Source organism: Miniopterus schreibersii (genome assembly GCF_964146895.1).
Source record: "Miniopterus schreibersii genome assembly, chromosome: 4".
NCBI lineage: Eukaryota > Metazoa > Chordata > Mammalia > Chiroptera > Miniopteridae > Miniopterus > Miniopterus schreibersii.
The window spans coordinates 44,744,215-44,765,018 of record NC_138105.1 but is presented as its reverse complement, the minus strand read 5'-3'; the positions used below and the strand labels follow the sequence as shown (position 1 = coordinate 44,765,018).

The 20,804-nt window shown below is 50.8% G+C and overlaps 1 protein-coding gene across 4 annotated transcripts in view; it reads right to left on the bottom strand.

Annotated features, from left to right (window-relative positions):
* Positions 1 to 476: 476 nt before the first annotated feature.
* Positions 477 to 20,804, bottom strand: part of DCLK2 (doublecortin like kinase 2) — a 132,335-nt gene continuing 112,007 nt past the window's right edge. For 2 of the 4 annotated variants that reach the window (XM_081134091.1, XM_081134092.1), the window contains exons 11-16: positions 14,856 to 14,989; positions 14,379 to 14,456; positions 8,725 to 8,821; positions 8,031 to 8,111; positions 6,788 to 6,904; positions 477 to 1,667 (exon numbers count right to left, since the gene is read on the bottom strand). In XM_081134091.1, the coding sequence (XP_080990217.1) occupies positions 1,491 to 1,667; positions 6,788 to 6,904; positions 8,031 to 8,111; positions 8,725 to 8,821; positions 14,379 to 14,456; positions 14,856 to 14,989 (684 nt within the window). In that variant the 3' untranslated portion in view covers positions 477 to 1,490. Of the gene's footprint in view, positions 1,668 to 6,787; positions 6,905 to 8,030; positions 8,112 to 8,724; positions 8,822 to 14,378; positions 14,457 to 14,855; positions 14,990 to 20,060; positions 20,221 to 20,804 lie in introns of those variants that run through there. The other 2 variants (XM_081134093.1, XM_081134094.1) reach the window with 2 other exon arrangements.

Sequence of the window (20,804 nt, the reverse complement as noted above, 5' to 3'; positions counted from 1 at the left end):
GGGTGCAGTGCCTGTGACCAGAAAAGGTGCAGTGCCTGTGACCAGAGCCACAGGCCAGCAGATGTTATAAGGGAACAGAAAACAAGAGCCAAAATGCACCGGACGCAGAGAGAAGAGACCCCACAATCTCAGAGAGAGAGAGGCAGGGCAGAGATGGAGACACAGACAGACAGACACAGACAGACGAGGGAACACCTGCCCTGACTCTCATTCCTATAAAGCCTCACCTTCCTGCTGGTGGCTCCATAAGTTTCCTCTGTCGTTTGCCAATGATCCCCGTTTATTCTTGAGCTTTCGCTTTCCTTGCACGAGTTTCTGCACCTATAAGCAAATCAACTTCAACCAAGACACGTCTCCCCGAGCATCATTCCCTCGGCCCTTCGTGGCCCCAAAGGCTTCACGAAAACAGCGGCACCCGCTGACACGCGGGCCTCGGCTCACACGTCCTTCACAAAACGACAACACACAAACCTCTACCCACCCCGATTGCTTTTTCTCAATAAGAGTTTATTGCAGGTTGGGTACACTTGTAGGAGGCAAAAATCTAACAATGCAAAGGAACTACAGGGCCCACCAGTTTAGAAGATGAGCATGTAAAACAAATACACTGATTATGTACAATTATTAAAAAGAGCAGATGGTGGAAAACAAGGAAAAACTGCCAGCAGCCTTCCCAGAGGTTAGTCACAAGGGGGTCCGGGGAGCACCTCCCGCCCGGTCCGCCTGTGCCGGGCAGCTCCTCGCTGCCGGTGCCGGCTCCAGGGAGGCAGGTGACACACACGGCGCAGGGCGCCCAGGCCATCCCGCTCGCCAGGGGCTGGCCGCCGAGCCAGTGCTGCCGCACCACCAGGCCCTCCGTGCAGCCCAGAGGACAACTTTATTAGCATTTTTAATCCATATGGGGAGAGAGTTGGAGGAAACGCACAATGTCCAGGGAAGAAAGTGACCTTCCCCTGTGGTCTGTGTACAAATAAATACCCAGTGTTGTCTTCAGTGAGCCCAGCACCCCGAGCTGTGTGGTGGCACCTGAGAGCCCCTGGCAGCCTGGGTGGGGTTCGTGTCCGATGACCAGACTGTCCCCTCGGGCGCTCGTGTCTTCCACGGGAAGGCCAGTACCCAGCCCGTCGGCAGGGGACGGTGCCCTGTCGCCTCTCACAGGACACCCGCCGAGGGACAGGTGGGTTCTGTCCTTGGTAAGAAAAAGGAACAGGCCTCGTTTACTTAAATAAGGGAGGGGTCTTGGCTCCTCTGAAATGTTTCTATAAAAATGCAATAAATGCTGGAAAAAAGTTGCACATTCTTCTGGTGACGCCATAAAACATCCGTGGAGCTGAAACTCAGACAATTTAAAACAAGCTGCTCGGAATATCCGTCCCCAAAGCTGAGGCCGCGTGTGGCGCCCCCGGGCCCCGGAGGGCAGAGCCCAGAGCGGGAGCCGAGGCAGCGGGGCGGTGCCGGCGGCCAGCAGCCCGCGGGCCAGTCCCTGCGGGTCAGTCGCGGTGGCGGCGCCAGCCGGGGGCAGCGGGAGGACAGGGGCGCGCGGGAGACTCCGGAGCGGCGGGGGGCTCCCGGGAGGGCGGGACTGGAGAGGCGGGCTCCGCGGGTCGGCCGCCGTCCTGGCCGAGTTTGCTGCAGAAGATCTGCACCTCCTTATCTAGAGCCGTGTTCTGGGGAGAGAGCAGCGGGGACGGCGCCTTAGCCGGCAGGGCCCCGGCGCGGCCACCGCGACAGACACGAGCATGCACGGGCTCAGACACGGAGGAGGAGAAATAACTCGGGCCTCCCTCCCAGCAGAGCCGGAGGCGAAGCAGGCGGGGCCCCACCCCGGGAGCGGGCGCCCCGTCTCTGAGCTGCAGCTGCACCTGAGCTCTGAGGGCTTCTTCCCGGGCCCAGACCTTGAGCCCAAAGGAACCCTGGCTCCATACGCCGCCCGAGGAGAATGCTGGGCATTGAGGCGGACTTTTCTAGAGCGCCCTCCATCACAGATGGGCTGCTCCTGGGCCACACAAACCCATGCGGCCGTGTAGTCCACGAAAGGCCTGGGGACCCGAGGGTGCCATGTGGCCCATTTTAGATCCAGGATCCCTCGCCTGCTCTTCTTTACTTCATCATAACCCCAAAAAGTTTTTAATCTGCTCAGCTCCCTGGGGAGCACAGAAACAGCCACCAATGGGAAAATCACCTCGCTTTCTGACCCTAGGCTGGGAGGGGAGACTTCCCTCCTCTGACTCATTTTGAGTATTTGTCCACTGAGGCCTGGCCAGCTCTCAGGCACCACTGGCTAAAAGGCACAACCATCAGAAGGCCTTTCATAGTCTAACTACCCTGTGTGTGTGTGTTTTGGGGGGGGTGGTATACCCCCGATTCTTTTAGTACGCTGACCGATAAAGAGGTCTGAAAAAATGTGAATAATCAGACCGACGTGTGGCTGCCTTAGGGTCCTTCCTGTCGAAGGTCCAACAGGGTCCCCCCGCAGGCCCTTCCGAGCTCCAGCCGAACACCGGGTATTTCCTCGGACAATGTCAGTGGCCCAGAGCAGAGGTAACTGTGGAAAAGCCCAATCAGAACCCGAGTGTCTCTTTCACAAGCTCCCGAGCCCAAGTGTGCGAGGGGCCCGCCACCCCTCCCTGAGATCACTGAGCAGGGGAGAGGCGGCCTTCGGTCTTTCTACCACAGGATTCTCCCGGGTAGAGGAAACCTCCGGCTCTCCCGTTATTTCTCCTCCCCTCCTCCCGTCGGAGGACGTGTGTGCAGCAGGACAGCATTGCAGGCAGTTAGTACATACCATCGCCTTGGACCTAGGCAGGGGGAGCAAAGGCAGGCGGCGGGAGAGGCAGGAGAAGGGGGAGAGAAGCAGGGACAGAAACTAGACTTACTTCAAACAGAAGCAACACGGCTGAAACAGTTTTGTCTGTCTTAAATTAAGCCCAAATCATTCCCAGGTTACCCCCGAAAGAAGCATAATCCCCCCAAGTGGGAGAGCAGTCCATGTGCATTCATGGCTTCTCAAATCGTGACTCCGTGGGAACCAGGTTTCTTTATCATTCCCTTTCCTGCTACCAGACGGTGCCTTCTGGTCCCCGAGGCCGGGAGGAGTCCACAGGGAGGGACAAAAAGCCTGCTAGGCAAATGCACTGTCCTTTCAAACTCTGTAGGCTAAGGACCAGCCGGACAAATGCAAGTGCAACCCAAAACCGCAGGCCTGTCTTAGACCGAATTCTTATCCCATATAATTCTCTCCTCTTAATCCCTGTAATTCTCTCTTCTTAATCCCAAAGGCTGACTCTACACTCTCGCTGATAAAAACACATCTTCGGGAAAGTCCCTGGAGGGAGAGAACAAAGGCCTTCACCAAGGTCCCATCTTACGCTGCCCCTCACAGAAAGATGCTCTTTCACCTGAGTCGGAAAGAACATTTGTCAAGGGAACTCCCGGAGTCCTGCTCCTAAGCACTCGCCAGCTTTTGATCTGCGAAGGCAGGAAGTGTGGGCAAGCGGAGAGTTTCCCAAGGGTGTGCTCGGCCGGCTGAAAAGGGTGTCGGCAGGTACAGGAGACCCGCCCCGATAAGCAGCTGAGGGCTGGACGCTGGTGTCAGAGTCTGGGACAAGCATGCAGATTTAGGGGGGCCGAGAGTGAGAGGGTGCCCGGATGAAGCACGGTGTAGTGAATACCAGGTTTCTGCTTCAGGAGTCCCCACAGTCTCAACTGGGTAAAGAGTGAAACTCAGAGGTCTCTCTCAAACTGTCAAATCACACTGTCAAACGAAATGCAGACAACAGCATCACTTTACTTTCTTTCACTGCTGTTTCCCCTTCCTGCCCTTCCATCTTCCCCCTGGCGCCTCGGGCGCCGATGCCAGGGGGGGCTTGGTGGGAGAGCACAGGGCGGCAGCGGAGAGCAGGGCTCTGCCTGCGGGTCACACAGCAGTTACCTGAGGATCCCGCCTCAGACACACAAACTAGTCCCGCTGCTCTCTGCATCTGTAGGAAACCTTATTAGCCTCACATACTCCAGTTATGAGAACATAGGAATATAAGGGGCAATCATTTGTGATTGTTTTTAATATAAAAAAACATTGAAAACTGTTCCCAAGGGCAGGACACACACACACAGGACTGGTGCGAAGGCCGAGGGCAGGGGCACGAAGCGTCGCAAGCTGCCCCCCACAGCCGCGCCCCGCGTCAGGTCCTCGGTGGGGTGAGGACAGGCATGCCGTCCCCGCAGAGGCCTTTTCGCCCCTGCTTTCAGGGACAAGCCAAAATTCACAGGCCAGCTTTCTGGCCGAGAACTGGTCCCTCCAGAGACGAGTTTACTGATTTCCCCGGTGGGTACCGAGCGGGCTCATGTCACTCAGCAGTCCCCCAGGGCTAACAGCCTGCAGAGCTGCGTAGGGGACACGGGGTCAGACGGAGCCCTGCCAACATGCTCCAAACGACAGCTGAACATACACGTAAGCACACACGTTTACAGGCACCATCGGAGTTACGGACAAGAACAGGTGGTTCGTTCACAGAAACAGCCAGTTAAAGCTCAGGAGTTTAAAATTTGACGGGAGGACTCCACCAGCAAATGGAAAAATGCCGCTTGTCTGCCATGAGAGATTGGTTCTGTCTGAGGGGGGTCTAAATGCCATTATCCAGACCAGGGCCTGCACTGGACCGTGAGGCAGGGGGCTGGATTATTCTGGACGCTCAGCAGGCCACAGGCCTTCCCCCAGCAAGCCCTAGTTGGGCCCCGAGTCTACAGGTGTCCCAGGAAGGAGGGTGAGGCTCTCAAAGCCCTGGGCACGGCTCTGTAAAGGCCCTGCCTCTAGGAGACTAGGACACTTAATACACAATTATTAGATTTTGAGTCTAACAAATCCCTCCTCTTAAAGCTTTTCAATCATGTGGGGTGTGTGAATTTATAATGTTTCTTAAATTTCCCCAGAAGGTGCCTAACCCTGGGGCCTGTGGCAGGCTGGCACCCCTCGCCTCATCCATCATTAGGGAATCGCTGAAAACATGCTCACGCTGCTCACTCTGTCAAGGTGGGTCTTCTAGCGTCCTCTCCCTCTCCCTCTCCCCCTGTTCTTCCCTCCCTCCCCGCATCTATCTCTCTCCCAATTCTCTCCCCCCCCTCCTCCTCTCAACTTTCCCCACCCCCTCCCCAAGGCACATTTTCTGTCTCTCTTTCCCCTAAATTCCAAGAGCCCTTCTTAGGCTGTTCTTCTGTGGCTCAGTACATCTACCTCTCTGACTGTCTACATAAACTTTCCATTATAATTTGGGAAAAAGATGTTTCTCCTCAAAGCGTCTAAGCTGCAATTCTGTGACAACTCCGACTTTCTCAGGCTTTCAGGGAACACGGCTGAAATGCCAGGAAAACCACAACTCAAGAGGCCCTCCCGTATTTTGGCACAGAGCACCCCAAAGTCCTGAAACATGTCAGAAGACCCAGTTTGCAGGCTCTATCTGGGGGACGGGGAGGGGTGAGAGGAGCTCTCCAGCATGGGGGAGCGAGGGGGTGAGGGACCGACTGAGGGCTGCCCGATGCAGGCAGCCTCCCCTGGGGGACAGAGCAGTGACAGAGCAGCCGAGGCCACGCAGGTGGTGGAGACTCAACAGACCTATTCCGCCTTCACAAGGGGGGAGTGTGCTTTCCCTCCAACTTCTATCTGGATTCTCTTAGGTCCCTCGACTACAGTGTGGCAGGAGAATAAGCAACTGCTTTCCGTCCAGCTGGTCAGGAAGCAAATCAAACCTCCCCAAAAGGTGCGAGGCCTGTCCTGCGGCAAGAACGGTGGAGCTGCCAGGCCGCCAGGCGGCTCAGGTGCTGCTGGGACCCAAGACTGTCAGGCGTGGCCAAGCCGCTAACAACTCAGGCACCCGTTTCCTAGAAAGTCTGATTGTGAAGATGCCCCAGCCGACTCCCTGGCTCTGGGGAGGCAACCCCTCGCCTGCTCCCTGAGCCCATAAGGGGAGTGGGCAGAAGGGAGATCCCGGCCCCAAAAGCTGACTGCTTGGCACCGGACTCCGTGAGCAGGTGGGGCGCCAGGCAGAGCTGGCCGCATGGCCCCACTACAGCAAGGGCTCAGGGCTGGACAGCTTGGCTGGGGGTGCTGACCACAACTCTGGCTCAATGTTGTTTGCTTTGCCCTTATTTCCCTTTCACTGAATTTAATTTGTTGTGTTTCTGGATCTAGGTAAACTGCCTTGAAAACATTTTGGAAGACGGAAGGAAGGTCTGAAAAACTGCAGAGATCATTGGTTACCGCTACTCATAGCATTCTACCAACCCTGAAAAAAACAATTTCTTTGTATTGTTCTGTGCTTGTAAAAGCCACAAAATACTGATGTTTTTTAAATGGCATTTAACTTGGGCTGTTTCTAATCCTAAGCCCCAAAGAATAATTTGCACCTCAAATAATCCGTTTTGGAAGCCTCGAGCAGGCAGGGCGTTACTTCCTTATGCTGGGAATCCCTTCGGCAGGGGAGAAAGCCGTGGAGGCAGGAGCCGCTGCCCGAGGGCACCGAGCCCAGGACAGGGCAGGGGCTCCTGGCACCTGGGCCCAGCAGCCTGGCCTGCGGGTATCTGCACAACTGCTCGCCCTGGGACCAGGGGCCTGGGCGGCGGCCAGCTGGATGCGCTTCCCCTGCCAAGCCGATCGGAGTGAAAAGAGGGCCATGGAAGGTGCCAACTTCCATGTGCGGGAAGCTCTTGGCTATTTCCTTTCAAAGCTCCAGTGTTGGCTGAGCGGCCAGGCCAGACACAGCGGCTTCCCAGGCAGGGTGGTGGCCCCACTCACCATGATCACGGAGACCCCGGTGGTGGTGCTGTTCTGCTTAGGGAGCGCGTTATTAAAGTGCTGTTTTAGTTTACCTGTGACTTCAGCTTGCATATTATTCTCCTGGGAGGCATCATCCTGCAGGAGAAATAAAGACAGCGTGAAGGTTTTCACTTTCACGGCCAACGTGTTTGCTCCTGAGCAGGCACACGCCACCCGCTGCCCCTCCATCTCCTCCTGACGGCCCGTCTGCACCACGAGATCAGGGCCCTGATGACCCATTATTCAGCAGCCCCAGGCCTCCAGAAAGACCCTGCACCATGCACTCAGCTCCTCGGGTCTGGAGCACAGGTCTCCCGGGGGCGGGGGGGCATTCTTTGGGGCTCTGAGGCAGCACAGATGCCATATGATTTCGTGCAGATCCCTCCCGTGGTAACATCAAAATTAGTGAACAGTCTATTATTTTAATCAAGGATTCACTTAGTTGTTAGTAACTATTGCTCATAAAATAATGTGGAATCTCAGCCTCTTGGTCCAAGAGCCAGTTCTCTCAGCAGGATCCAGGGAGGTTGAGCCCAGATGTCGGGGCAGGTGGGACAGTGGAAGCGGCAGAGGTGCACAAGGGCCCCAAGTCAGAAAGAGCCCTGGGGCAGTAAGTTGGCCTCACACTCTTAGAGCCTCTGGGAAGGAGGGAGGTGCCGACTTCCCCAAGGTCACCATTCACAGTGTTTGCCCCAAACCCAGAAGCACTACCCAGACCAAAAGGAACTCTAGTCAACCGGGCACATCCACCACCCCGCTCTGGAAGGGACTGTGTCCTACCTCCCCACCCGTATCAGCATCGGGAGGGCTCCCGTGACAAAGGGCCACGGAGACGGAGGGATCGGGGTCTGAAACATGCTCATCTCCGGCCACATCTTAAAAACTCCCTGACCCCAAGAACTACAGAAGGCAAAGCTGAAAGGGTCCTTAGCGAGCATCCCAGCCCAACCCTTCAGCTTGCAGTGGAGGAAACTGAGGCCCAGAAAGGGACAGTGACTTGCCCAGGCCACTCCCACAGCCGGACTGAATACTTGAGGGTCCTGGTGTAACCTACTTTCTCCCAGAAAGCTCCCTTCCTTCCACCCACTCATCAGAGGGGACAGACATCTACCTGCCGTGGGACTTGGGTCTGAACCATGCCTGCCCAGAAGCCGTGGCGAGGAAGCCTGCTGTCGGCCACAGAACGCACAGGTGCCTGTCCCCGGGGAATGTGGGTACTTACTGACACCCAGGGGTGACTCAGGATTTGTCCCGCAGTACACCGAGCTTCGACGTTGACCTGAAGCATCTGACTGATTAATTCCTGGAAGGAAATGAAGACGATGATAGAGGAGACAAAAGCAGGTGAAATTCCAGCATAAATACAAAAATTTGAGTTTGCACCAAGGACTTCAAAGAGCAGCCAACACAGCTGCTCGGCCACGTGAACTGAGGAGCTATGACCACCAAGCCCTGGTGCCCGCAAGGCAGTTCCTCCGACAGAGCTGCCTCACGGCGGCGCGCGTGAGAGGAGGAGGGTCTCCCGAGTCTACATAAACCGAGGGGTTCCCTCCCTACAGTTCCGGTCATCATCCCATTCCACAGGGTAACACTGCACCGCTGCTCCTTCTGGCAAGTCAGTGTGTCCCACGGGTCCACTCCCATATTCTGATGGGTGTCTGATACATATTTCTTGAATAAATGAGAAAACAAATGTTCGGGGCTTAAAGGAGCAGAGGAGGATGGCAGACACCCTGGGAAGGGAGCCAGGCCAGCTTTCGGAAGTTGGTTAACGGTTTTGGAGACTATACTAAGGAATGAACTGTAAGAAGAACCACTGCTCAAAGTCGAGGCCGACCCGGAGCTCCAGACCCACAGCCCCACGGGAGGTGAGGGACCCGCGGCACAGAGCCCACAGAAACGGGCCTGGAGGGTACCTTTGCGGAGTCCGTGATGTTATCCCAGTAGGGGGCTGGGAACTCGAGCTTCCCGGCCAAGATCTGGTCGAAGAGATCCTCCTGAAGATTGTTCTCACTGGGAGCGACAAAGAAATGGAATCAGAGCCAAAGTCGCCACAGAGTTTCTCAACAAAACGTTCACGGGGAGAGCGGGGAGAGGAGTCCCGTCTCGGGCTATCTCCACTGCCTTTGCGACGGCCCATTTCCTCTTAGACTTGAACTCAAGAACATTTCCATTGGCCTGGGAATCAGAGAGAGAGAAGGAAGCAGAGGGGGAAAGAAGGGGAGAGAGAGAGGAGAGACACACCAAGACTCAAGACATGTGTTGAGCGGTGCGGAGCTTCGGCCGGGGGAGACGAGGCCCGGAGACGGCGGGTGGCGACGGCTGCACAAAACACGAAATGTACTTAACGCCACGGACCTGTACACTTAAAATGGTTAAAATGATCAATTTTATGGTATGTCTGTTCTGCCACAATAAAAAAAGACAAGAAAACATGGGATCTACGGATCATATAAATCCTCATTTCAGGAAAAAACGATCTCAGCGCCTGCCCTCACCTAATCTCTCGTGGCAGTGAGAGCGGAAAAGCGGTGAATCTGAGTCGGATCTTCCTGCCTTTCCTCTTCCCACTTTTCCAATCAGGCAGCCAAAGATCAGGGAAGCGGCCAACATGTGAAAAGTCATACGGAGTTCAAAGTCTGGATAAAACAGTCATCAGCTCCCCACTGGAACCTGACTTTCGGTTTCGCTCAGTCTGAGGGAGAGAGCCCATCTGAGGACATCAAAGGGAACTGCCCAGATTCAGACAAGCTCTCCTTCACGCCCCCAGGTGGGCGTCGGTCCCTGGCCGTGCCTAACTGTACCACCCTCAAAGGTCCCTGGCATGCCTGGCTGGTGCCTAACGAATATGGTGGCCGGCTTGACTTGTGATGGAAAGTGCTATGGAAATGCGAAAACACTGCTGGGGAAAATGCAGCGAGCTGGATGTCCCGGCCTCCCAGAAGCCTGGGTCCTCACAGCCACAGCGCCCCTCCCCCAGTGGGCCTGCCGATGGCCAGAGAGCCCACAGAGTCATTATCTTTCAAGGTCATGATAAAGTCCCAGTAGAAAACTCAGGGTGGACTATTGGAGTCAAGATCAAAACCCAGAAGGTCTCACCCGGCAGGTGTACATCTGTCTTAGATTCCCACCACCACCCCGCCGCCGGCTGGTCAGGGCGCTCGCGTGAGACCCAGCCTTGGCGTAGGAGCCTGGTCCTGCCACCGGCCCTGTCAGAGGGGGGCAAGGACAAGGGCGGTGTCCTTAGGGATAGGTCGTTTAGGACAGTGCCTTAAGACAAGTTCTGGGGCTGTGTCATGATGCGGCTGCGTCATTCTTGTTCTATGAAAAGGAGTAGAGCCTGTGAGATTTGTGAATATCCAGGACGTCTACCCGAGCCCAGCTGAATGCTCAGCTGCCGGCCACGGAGTCTGGGTCAAGAGGCACCCGGGGAAGCTAACGTCAGCCCGAAAACCGGGCAAGGCAAAGGTGCCCACTGTTCTCCTGAAAAGTGGTTTTCTTTGAATGTAGACAAACTGTTTCTATTTTTTTTTAAAGATTATTTATTGATTTTTAGAGAGAGAGGAAGGAGGGGAGAGAGAGAAACATCGATGTGAGAGCGAGACATCCATGGGCTGCCTCCTGCACGCGCCTGCCACTGAGAATCGAAATGGCAACCTTTGGGTGCATGGGATGACGCCCCGCCAACTGAGCCACACCGGCCAGGGCAAACTGTTTCTGTCTAGATGTCTAAACATTTTCTTTCCTTTTCATTTATTTCCCTACTCACTGCACTCGGCTCAACTGTCCTTAAAAATAAGTGAAGGACACACCCAAAACGTAATGAGGTTTTACAAAAACCTTTAAAAAACCAGGGGACCCCAGGAGACAATATTAGAAGATATAAAATAAATCACCTATTTCCAGAATCGTTCCTTTTAACCATCCCTCTCTATTACTCCACTCATCTCCGCCCCCCCCCCCCCCCAATCTCAGGGAGGCCGGGACATCCAGCTTGCTGCATTTTCCCCAGCAGTGTTTTCACATTTCCATAGCATTATATCATTAATACATATGGCTTTTATTTTGTTAATAAACAGCTAAAAAGCTGGAAGTGAGTCTGCAGCATTCATTCCAGTTCTTGGAAACACAGCCTGAGTCAACAAACAAAACCATGGAATGTCCTGGCAATTAGGATTCACCCAAAGCATCGTGCTGTGAACCGCAAGGGTTTCAGGCTGCCCTCAATAAAAGAACAAAGTTAGAGATAATTTACTCTTCTTAGCAGTCACATAAGAAAAGCCACTCTGAATCTACGCTGGGTTTATTACATTTATACTCCACAATCTGGCTGAGATGCTTCGGGGTACTTTCTTATCCTAAAATAATACAGCCCCTGGATCAAGGTGGTGTATGTTTAAAAATGTGCATTAAGAAAAACCTCGTATTGTCAGGGGTTCGATTCCAGGTCAGGGCACATGCCCGGGTTGTGGGCTCCACCCCAGTAGGGGGCGTGTAGGAAGCAGCTGATCAATGTTTCTCTCTCATTGATGATTCTCTAACCTTCTCCCTTCCTCTCTCTCTCTAAAAAACAAAAAAGAAAAGAAAAACCTTGAAAACAACAAAAGAGTTTGCGTCCATCTCTCTTTTCAACGATGAGTCAAGGTAACCTGAAAATGTGGGTAAGCTATTTCACAAATGATGTCCAAGCATTTCATTTGTGGGGCGTGCCAGTTTTTAAGAGAAACAAAAAAGTGTCAGTGTAGTCCTGCAAATATTACTTTTTGTCAGTAGCCCTAAAACAGAGATGCTTAGGGCAATAACTAAACTGTCGGTTGCCTCTAGAACACCAATATCCTTCTTAGCAACGAGTCTGGGGTTGAAAGGACTGAAGGAAGAATTCATGTTAAGCTAAGACCAAAGCCTGAAAAAAGATGAGAGAGAGACCCCAGAGCTAAAGAGGCTGAAACTGTGAGTTCCATGTAGCAATTCCAATTTAAAAGCTTTGGGTTAAAATTATCTTGGGTATAAAACAAAGAAAATGTTTCAAAATACCTGTTTGAAGGACTTCTATTTTTATAACTTTTCTACAAATTTATGTAGAAAATCTATTTTATACCATGGCCCTTTATCATTATTTAAAGTACCATTTCCATCACTTGCTCTCCATGCCGTTTATATTATAGTAGGTTCTGGAATCGCTCCAGGATGTCTCTGTGCTGTGAAAATGCTTCTGTAACTACCACTTCACAGTACGGATTCCCTTTCATCACAGCATATGAAAGAGGGAAAGCATTTTTGTAAATTTCAGAAGCAAGCTACCTGGAGTTGTAGGACCAGCTTCTGAATATAACGTATAAGGGCGTAGCTTTACTGCCTTGGATTAGCCAGACTTATCTCCAGATTCCACAAAGAAGCTACTGTCCACTGGGTGTCAAGTCACAACAAACACACCCTTGTTTAATCTGAGTCTCACTTTTGTTTTTTTTTAAAAAAAAAAAAAAAAAGCAAAGGAAAAAGCTCCCAGGCTGCACTGAGAAGTGGAAACACCAGAGGGAGTTGTGAGCACACATTCCTCCAAAACCGGTCCCTCCCTGACACCCTTCTCCAATTGGCCTCAACTTGGGTCCACCGCCTTGCAGGAGAATTAAGCTATAACTGGCCCCAAGATCACCAACGATCATAACACACTACCCTCTACGCTTGACTCGTTCCCCAAACAGGTCACTACTGAAACCAGCCAGAGTACAGAGCGATTGAAAACGTGGCCGCAAATTAGCCCCCTCCCTCCGTAAGTACACATATTTCACCTTCGCCTGCACTTACTCTAGGCTTGGCTATTTGACTTCAACTGGCCAGTGGGACATCGGTCAACAAAGGTGAAGCAAGTGGAGACTTGAAAAGCGCTCGGGCAGAGGAACTTGCCCTCTCTCTCTAGCTGCTTTTGGGAATTCTGCATCCGCCATCACGTGAAACCCGGGCTAGCCCGCTGGAGGCTGAAAGGCACCCGGCCAGGTCATATCTGTTATCCCAGCTGACACTGAGTCAACTACCAGGCATGAAAGTGACGCCCCACTGGACCATCAACCCCCCGCTGAGCCGGCCCAGGCTAGAAGACCCGCCCGGTTGATCCACAGAACTGACAGCCCTAACTTTTGGAGCCCTTTGTTATTCAGGAAACGTAATCCCACAGTGTGTAACCCACCTAGACAATGACCTTTATGGAAGACCACGATGCTGATGGCCAGACAGAAAGCTTTCCACCTGTAGAAACCCACCCCGCGCCACAAGGACAAGGTTCCACTCACCTAATCTTTAGTTAAATGTCTGAGTCCCAGCCCCCGAGTGAACATGCCTCGTGCTCTGGTTTTCTTGATCCGTATGCTTGTGATGTGCGCCTTTACGCCGTAAGACTCTCCAAAGGAGAGCCTGACATCTCTGTGTCACTCCTATGTCTACTGTAGTGTCGGTGAAAACCTTCAACTCAACTGAACATCGATAATTCCAAAAGTATAAAGCTTTCAACTTTTCTGAAGGTTTGAAATATTTCATAAGATGTTGGGGGGGGGGGTGTATGTGTGAACTAAACCTGTTTTTCACTTACTGACCTAACACTACACTGTAAATACTATGACCTCGGAGAATATATTGTGTTCAACATTTGCTTCCTGACACTTAGAATAGTGCCTGGCACACAGCAGCTATTCAACAAATAGTTGTAAAGTGAGCAAAAGAAGAGATTAAAAGGAAAAGAGCACTCAAGAAAGCTTAGAAAAAAATCAATCATGTGTCACTAGATGAATTTCTGCTTTAAAGTCATTCACTTGTTCCAGAGAAGGAGACAGAACTGATCAAATGAGGTGCTGTGGGCAAAGCCCTGTGCCAGCCCCGTGCACACTCACTGCTGAGTAACAGGCATGCCCTGTGCTAACCTGTGCACACTCACAGCTGAGTAACAAGCATGCCCCGGGCCCTCTGTGACGCACCCTGACCCCCCGTGGGGGCCCCTCTGCTCCCAGCAGGCGAGGGGCATAGAGCTAGTCTGTTTGTTCCCAGGCCCGCTTATGCTGAAAGTATTTGTAATTCTACTCTACTAAGTATTATGTGAATACATAAAATGAATTTTATAAGTTCTCTGTTTCTATAAGAGTGAGGTTGAATGCTTTGGAAAATGAGAGGTAAAAAAACTGTTCCCAGATTAAGTAGGAGAGACAACTATTAAAAATTGGAAAAAGGTTCTCCTAGAAGCATCGGATTGCTTCCAAAGGATCTTTACACCTCACTCCCCTTGAAAATAACTGAGAATGGAAACTGTAGACACTGGACGGTGGATGTTTTACGGAAGAATGACCATGAGAAACTCAGAGGACCATACACAAAGCAAAGGCCCTGGCTCCACATCAGAAGTGTGGTCAGGGAATATACATTTAATAGGCTGCAGATTAAGATAGAAAGTGAAAGGCAGGTTATATAGTTTCTGACATTTTTATTAACCAGTTTCTAGTCCTGACTGCCAGGAGTAAAATGGCTGCTTTCTGATCAAAGGGAGAGAGTTTACAATTCAAATACGGTCACACAAAGAGCCACTGACCTTCGGAACGGTGGGAATCCACAGAGAAGTATGTACGTGATCACGCCCGCTGCCCAGATGTCCACCTTCAGGCCATAGCTGGGGGAACAAGGTGGGTGGAAGGGGGAGAAATAACGATATTACCCCCAGAACACTCCATTACCAGGGTACCTGCCTTTGTGAGAAAAAAGCGTATTTTCGGTGTCAAACTGTTCATTTCATGAATAGGAATTAATTTGGACAACGGCATCTGCTTCTCTCTCCCTCCTCATTACAATCTTGGGGGCTACTGCCATGTTCCCAAGACCAGCCTTGGGACAAAAGTCCAGGCCAGGGCTTTTAGAAACACAAACTTAAGCTCCTGAGATCAAAGCTACGGTGCAGGTCAACAGTCTCTCCCTCCCGCCACCTCCCCAGTCACGTGAACACACAGCAGTAGGAGCAAAATGTACCTTTCCCCAGAGGTAAGGCACTAACCCAGACCACCAGCAGTCTCACCCGGTTTCAGCGATGATTTCTGGGGCCACGTAAGTGGGAGTGCCACAGACTGTGTACAAGGGGCCTTCCACCACAGTGGCCAGCCCAAAGTCCCCCAGCTTCAAAGACTTGGTTCCATCGGGATATTCACACACCTGCAACAGAAACCAGCCGATAATCAGAAGTTGTTTTTTGACTCAGTGATTCCACGGTTAGGCGGAAATGACGCCGATACACTGACCAATAAACTCAAAAGAAATCTCTCCTTGTGATAGTAACACTGTGATTTATCTTTGATGCTTTATAGCTCTAATTTTGCTCTTGAGAGATGTTTGCATGGTTGTGTGGAATTTGAAAAGGACATTTTCTACCTCTGTCAAAAAGTGCCTTACCTAGGAGTTTACTGAACACGTATGGTGTGAATGCCCACACAGCGGTTAGGGATGCGGGCCTGACGTGGCCTGAGAGGTCTCTAAGCCTGGAAGCAGGACACTGACCTGCACATGCTTGCAGGGAGTGAGGCACCTGAAAGTCTCAGAAACAGTGTTTATTAAGTGCCACTAAAGCACTAAGTGTTTCCCAAGAGAACTGCACGTTTCATTTACAAAATAATATTAGGACTTGTTCTCTGGAGAGTCAGTGATGAATATAAACATTACATGAGAGGAAACCTTGGAAATTTAGACAAAAAATGAACTTTGGAATCAGCCTTGAACATGAATAACAAACGACTTCCCTCATTTTCTGGCTGTGTGACCTTTGAAAGTCACTCACCCTCTCTGAGCACATTTCCTCATCTGTGAAATGGGATGATATGGGGTTGATGTGAAGACGAAATGAGACCGAGCTCAGATCGGGGCTCCATGAATGTTCCTTCCCTCTCCTGGAAGGTCTGGCTGGTTGGGTCAGACAATCATATTGGAAAAGGTCTAACAATGTTACTGAGATGTCAAGGTTTTTGCTTAAATTGAAGCAACCTTTCTAGATAGTATTTCAGCAACGTGTACACTTCTTACCATCATTTATAACCTTTGATCCAGTAAATCTACTTCTAAGAACCAACCCTGAGGGAACAGAGATGGACTCAAAGGTTATATACAAGGACAGCAATCTCAGAATTTATGTTTTTAAAAACTGGAAGCAACGTAAGTTATGGTATATCCCTGGGATAAAATATTACAGTCACTAATCAGCACATTTCAAAAAATATTAGTCATATGGACACATTCACCATATTACATAAAATAAAAAGGACTAGTCAACATTTTATATACATAACATAATACACCAAAATGTTTAGTTTATCTCTGGGTGTTAACACTGAGGATTCTCCCTTTTTCTTTTTTTTAAAAAAAATGTTTTTATTTATTTCAGAGAGGGGGGGGAGAGAGAGAGAGAGAGAGAGAGAGACAAACATCAATGATGAGAGAAAGTCATTGATCGGCCGCCTCCCGCACACCCTCACTGGGGACCCAGCCCGCAACCCGGGCACGTGCCCTGACCAGGAATCGAACCCCGATCTCCTGGATCCTAGGTCGATACTCAACCTCTGAGCCACAGCGGCCGGGCTCCCTTTTTCTTTTCAGCATTTTCCAATGAACATGTATTGGTTCCATAATTAGGACAATTTTTATATATAAGCACATTTTCCTTATGGGACAAAAGTCTGGAAGCTACCTGAGAGCATCACATAGGTTTGGCTGCAACCTGTAACCTGCTTGTCGATTGGTCTCCTGGATGTCTATTTTGAAAACGCTGAATTTCAGAGTAACCGCGGAGACCTAGTCTGTACCCATGCAATGCCTTTCTCTACTTTTATACTTTAAGCTTATAGTTTGCTTTCCCTCATATTTTACTATGAACTAACCAGATTTTTCACCGAAATTACTTCTCATGAGAGGTGAAAAATTTAGAAAATTATGTTTTTTCAAGATAAGCACGTTAACATCATCATCCATTAGTCTGATACTTAAAGAGGGAAATGATCTATATAGCCATCAATAAAAAACATCAGGGACCTCGGGGCGCCCACATATTAATGATCCCCAATCTTTACAGGCATTTCAAAAAGGGTGGCCCTTTGCATGTGACGCACTCATGAGTTTGAGAAGACTGTTTTTCACCCCATTTTGATAGCTGCCTCCATGTTTATGTGCTAAATACACATGCCCAGTGCACAACTTTATGACGGTCAAGTTTCACAGGGGTGACCGAGAGGACTTGGAGTCCCTCGCAGATATTCATCATTCTGAGTCAGCCGACCCAGCAGGACCATACTCAAAGCTACTAATGATTTAGCCCCAAGCAACAGAAACCAGGCGCTCAGCCCCGCTGCCGTCTTCGGACGCCTCTCCATCCATTATGTCTAATGTAAACACGGCGCGAACACTCCGATGCAGGAAATTACTGTTAGAATTTATGACGCATTTACCGAAACCCAGACTTCAGAAAGAAATGCCCGGCGTCGTTGCAGTGATAAGAACATTATAAGCAACATTATAATTCTAAATGTATCATGAGAGTGAAAAAGCAAAGTTTTATTAATGTCATTGTTATTTTGTTTTTATAACTTTAAAATACACTCATTTAGGTACCTTTTTGAAAAATAGTGTTTATTTTAGACATTCAATTTAGGGATGCCTAGGGGCATTTAAGGGTTGTTGTCAGACCCTCAGAAGTCCCAGAAGTACTGTTTTTCACACCCCCTATAAGGAATTCACAGTCAGATGCAGGAGCAGAAATAGAAGGGGACTGAACAGTCCATAATCGCTGAGTTATGTCTGAGCAAGTGGTGCTTCTTGGCCAAACATCAAAAGGGAAGTGTCATCGGGGGCAGACAAGCCTGAAATAATAATATTTTACCCGAGTTGTCTCTCCCCGATGCTAGACACAGAGGCAAGTATGTGAAAGACAACTTGAGTACATTTCAAATCTCAGCTGGAGACTCTCTTCAAAGCGGGAAAGATATGTGACTATCAATCTATATATATGCACACACACATTTACGACACTGCTTTAAGAGACGGATTCCGACACACGCACACACGTGGTATTGCTTTAAGAGAGTGATTTTGAGAAAGAGGTAAGTGCATAGGGGCCCCAGGCCTTCTGTTCTGGCAGAAAATTTGGTTTTCCCCAGTAACTGACATTCTCGCAGGACTTTGGAGATTTCAATATTCTCCAAAGTGGGGGGCTGTCGTCACCCCACTGGGCCACTGGGAAGAGAACTGTTGCCTCCATTTCACAGATGAGAAAACTGAGGCCCAGAGGACTCTAGTTACCAGTGGATAGCCCAGTGAGAATTATTCCAAACCACACCACTGCCATCCCAGGCAGGGTCCTGGGAAAGCAAGTCTCTTGGGAAAGCAAGTCATGGACCTGGCAGGGCCCCGACGGCAGCCGCACACGTGTGTGGATCCGGATCCGGAGTTGATTCACACAGTCCCGGCTGAGCCGCCTGTGAAAAGCTGCTCTCAGAATGCAAAAATAAAAAATGTGAGGAATGCAGATCCCACAGACACAGCGAATGCTGCACGTTCTCTAAATAAAACGTCCACGCGATGATTTAGAAGGACTTCGAATGTGAGAAGCCAGCCCGCCCCTCGTCCCCCGTCCCCGGAACTCCTGGAAGCGGAATTTATCACTGGTCCCTCACAGTTAACTCTGACAGGGCACCGCAAGCCGTAACTCACGGTGGTAACGGCCACCGCTGTGCACCCTGACACGGCGACCCACGCAGCTCCAATGGCAGGGTTTAAATTATGGGCCTGCTACCAGAGAAGGGATGCAAATCAGATGTCCGAATGCTCTGGTGTGAAACGCTGGGTTTGGTTCTAGAGCAGGAAGCGGCTGACAGTCTGTGTATTTACTTTCAGTGCCTAATGGCACTTTCCCACCCTCGGCCAGCACCCAGCTGCCGACTAAGTCTAGAATCTGCTCAGTGGTTTGGTTGGGTTTTCAATGGCAGACAGGTATTTTACATAGATATTTGGAGGCTGAACCGACGGCCCTGCTATTTCACGCATCAGCTTCATCCAGAGATCAGTTCTGTCACCTTTTGCCTTCGGCTCCCATCTGGGTAGCACAAGGGAGCTAGTGCAGGTGGAGCAGGGAGGACATGCAGCTGGGCCGGGCTACACAGACGAGGAGCTTGATTCCAATGTCCTGGTGACATTCTGGGGCACACGGTGTGGAAGATGTCACTTCCCATTACAGTATCTTCCCCTGATGTATAGCAAGCTTTCAGACTGTACCTCAGGGGTGGGGAACGTCCGGCCTGCGGGCCGTATACCGCCCACGAAATCACTTGGTCTGGCTCTGCCAAGGCAACCACAGGCGGGACTCAAAAGTCAATAAATCTAGGAGCTTTTTTTATAGCTAATTTTTAAGTTAATAGTTTTGTATGGCCTGCAACTGTTGTCATAAATATCCAAATGGCCCTTGGCAGAAAAAAGGTTCCCCAACCCTGCTATATGTGCATTAAAAATTGTGAGTGGAAAAGGGGAGAAATGGGAGGTGAGAGTGGACTCGCTGAGCTGGGAATGGACACCATGGTTTGCAGGAAAGTTCACTAATGTCTCAGGCAGCTTCCTGCAGGGCCTCAGAGCTGCAGTTTGGGCTGGCTCCACAGTGGTCAATGGTTCTTGGGGACCTGTGGCTCCTTTATCCACAGAGAACATAACTGCAGCACTGGGGTAAGGGGGGCCTGCACAGCTGGGAGACATCAAGGCGGTGTCCTCACACCACAGCATCTGTGTCTGGCCACACTAGGGGAGAGTCCAGTCACCTCTGCTTGCGGAGCCCTTGGGCAAGCGGAGGCAGACGGTGGAGGAGCTCGGGCCTGCCAGACACTGCAAGGCCATCGGGTGAGAGTCCTGTTTGGAGGAGAGAGCCCCATATCCTCACTTCCATCTGAGGCCCAGTTTGCAACTTGGTCTCCATTCTTCCTTCAAGATCCTAAAACTGAATCCGCACTACCTTCGATTTTACAGAGCAGGGATATTTATTTTCCTAATAGGAACATACAGAAATGAAACAGTTCCCTCCAGGCAGAAAACAGTAAGAAAAAAACCTCACATACTTTTAAATGGGTGCTCAGAGATCACCAAATGGTGTTACCAAAAGGGGAAAACAGATAGTGTGGATGGGCAGGAAGCCCCCAGCATGGCCTCAAAGCCCGTCCATCAGTGCACATTCCTTCCAATGATTATTTGTGTGGTGCAGGCGTGACATGGCTGTAAAGACTTGTGCTCATGTGCCAGCAGCTCGCTAGCCGAGTAACATTCAGCAGTCAATCTCCAAACATCTCCTCCACATCTACTCTTCAAGGCACTGGGGATACTAAGATAACTGAGACACAAACCTTGTCCCCCGTGGTGCTTATGATCTAGAGTAGGAGACAGACAAGTAGACGGTAAAATCAGCACACCGTGGCAAGTACAGCAGAAACCAGAGGTGGCCACACCTGACTCTGCCCCAAACGTGCCTTTGGCTCCAACTCACAAGACCAATGTGTTTGTGACACTGCTGGGAGACAGGGCAGTGCAAACAGAGACCCATATGGACATGAGCAGATGAGGCATAAGGCTGCCGATAAAGTCAAGTCTTAACTACAGGGTACAGGGAAACCTGCGCTGGGATTAACATGATATGGAAGACTCAGGTAACCTCATTTCCCAAACAGTAATGATGACGACGGCTTGGCCCTGAAATGCAGAATGAGCTACACCAACTGTCTTGTGCATGTTTGGGGGGGAGGGTGCATGCCCAACTCTCCAATCAGCTTCACCAAAATTCCTTTACAATGTAGATACAAGAATGGGTCCCATCAGCAGGCTCTGTTTAGTTCCTAAGCCCACCAAGAAGGTGTGTTATATGCGGCTTGAAGGGGACAGCCACCTGGCTGGACGGGTGGGGAAGGGTTGGTAACAGAGAGGGGCTGGAACGGTAAGTTGGGCCCAGATTACGAAG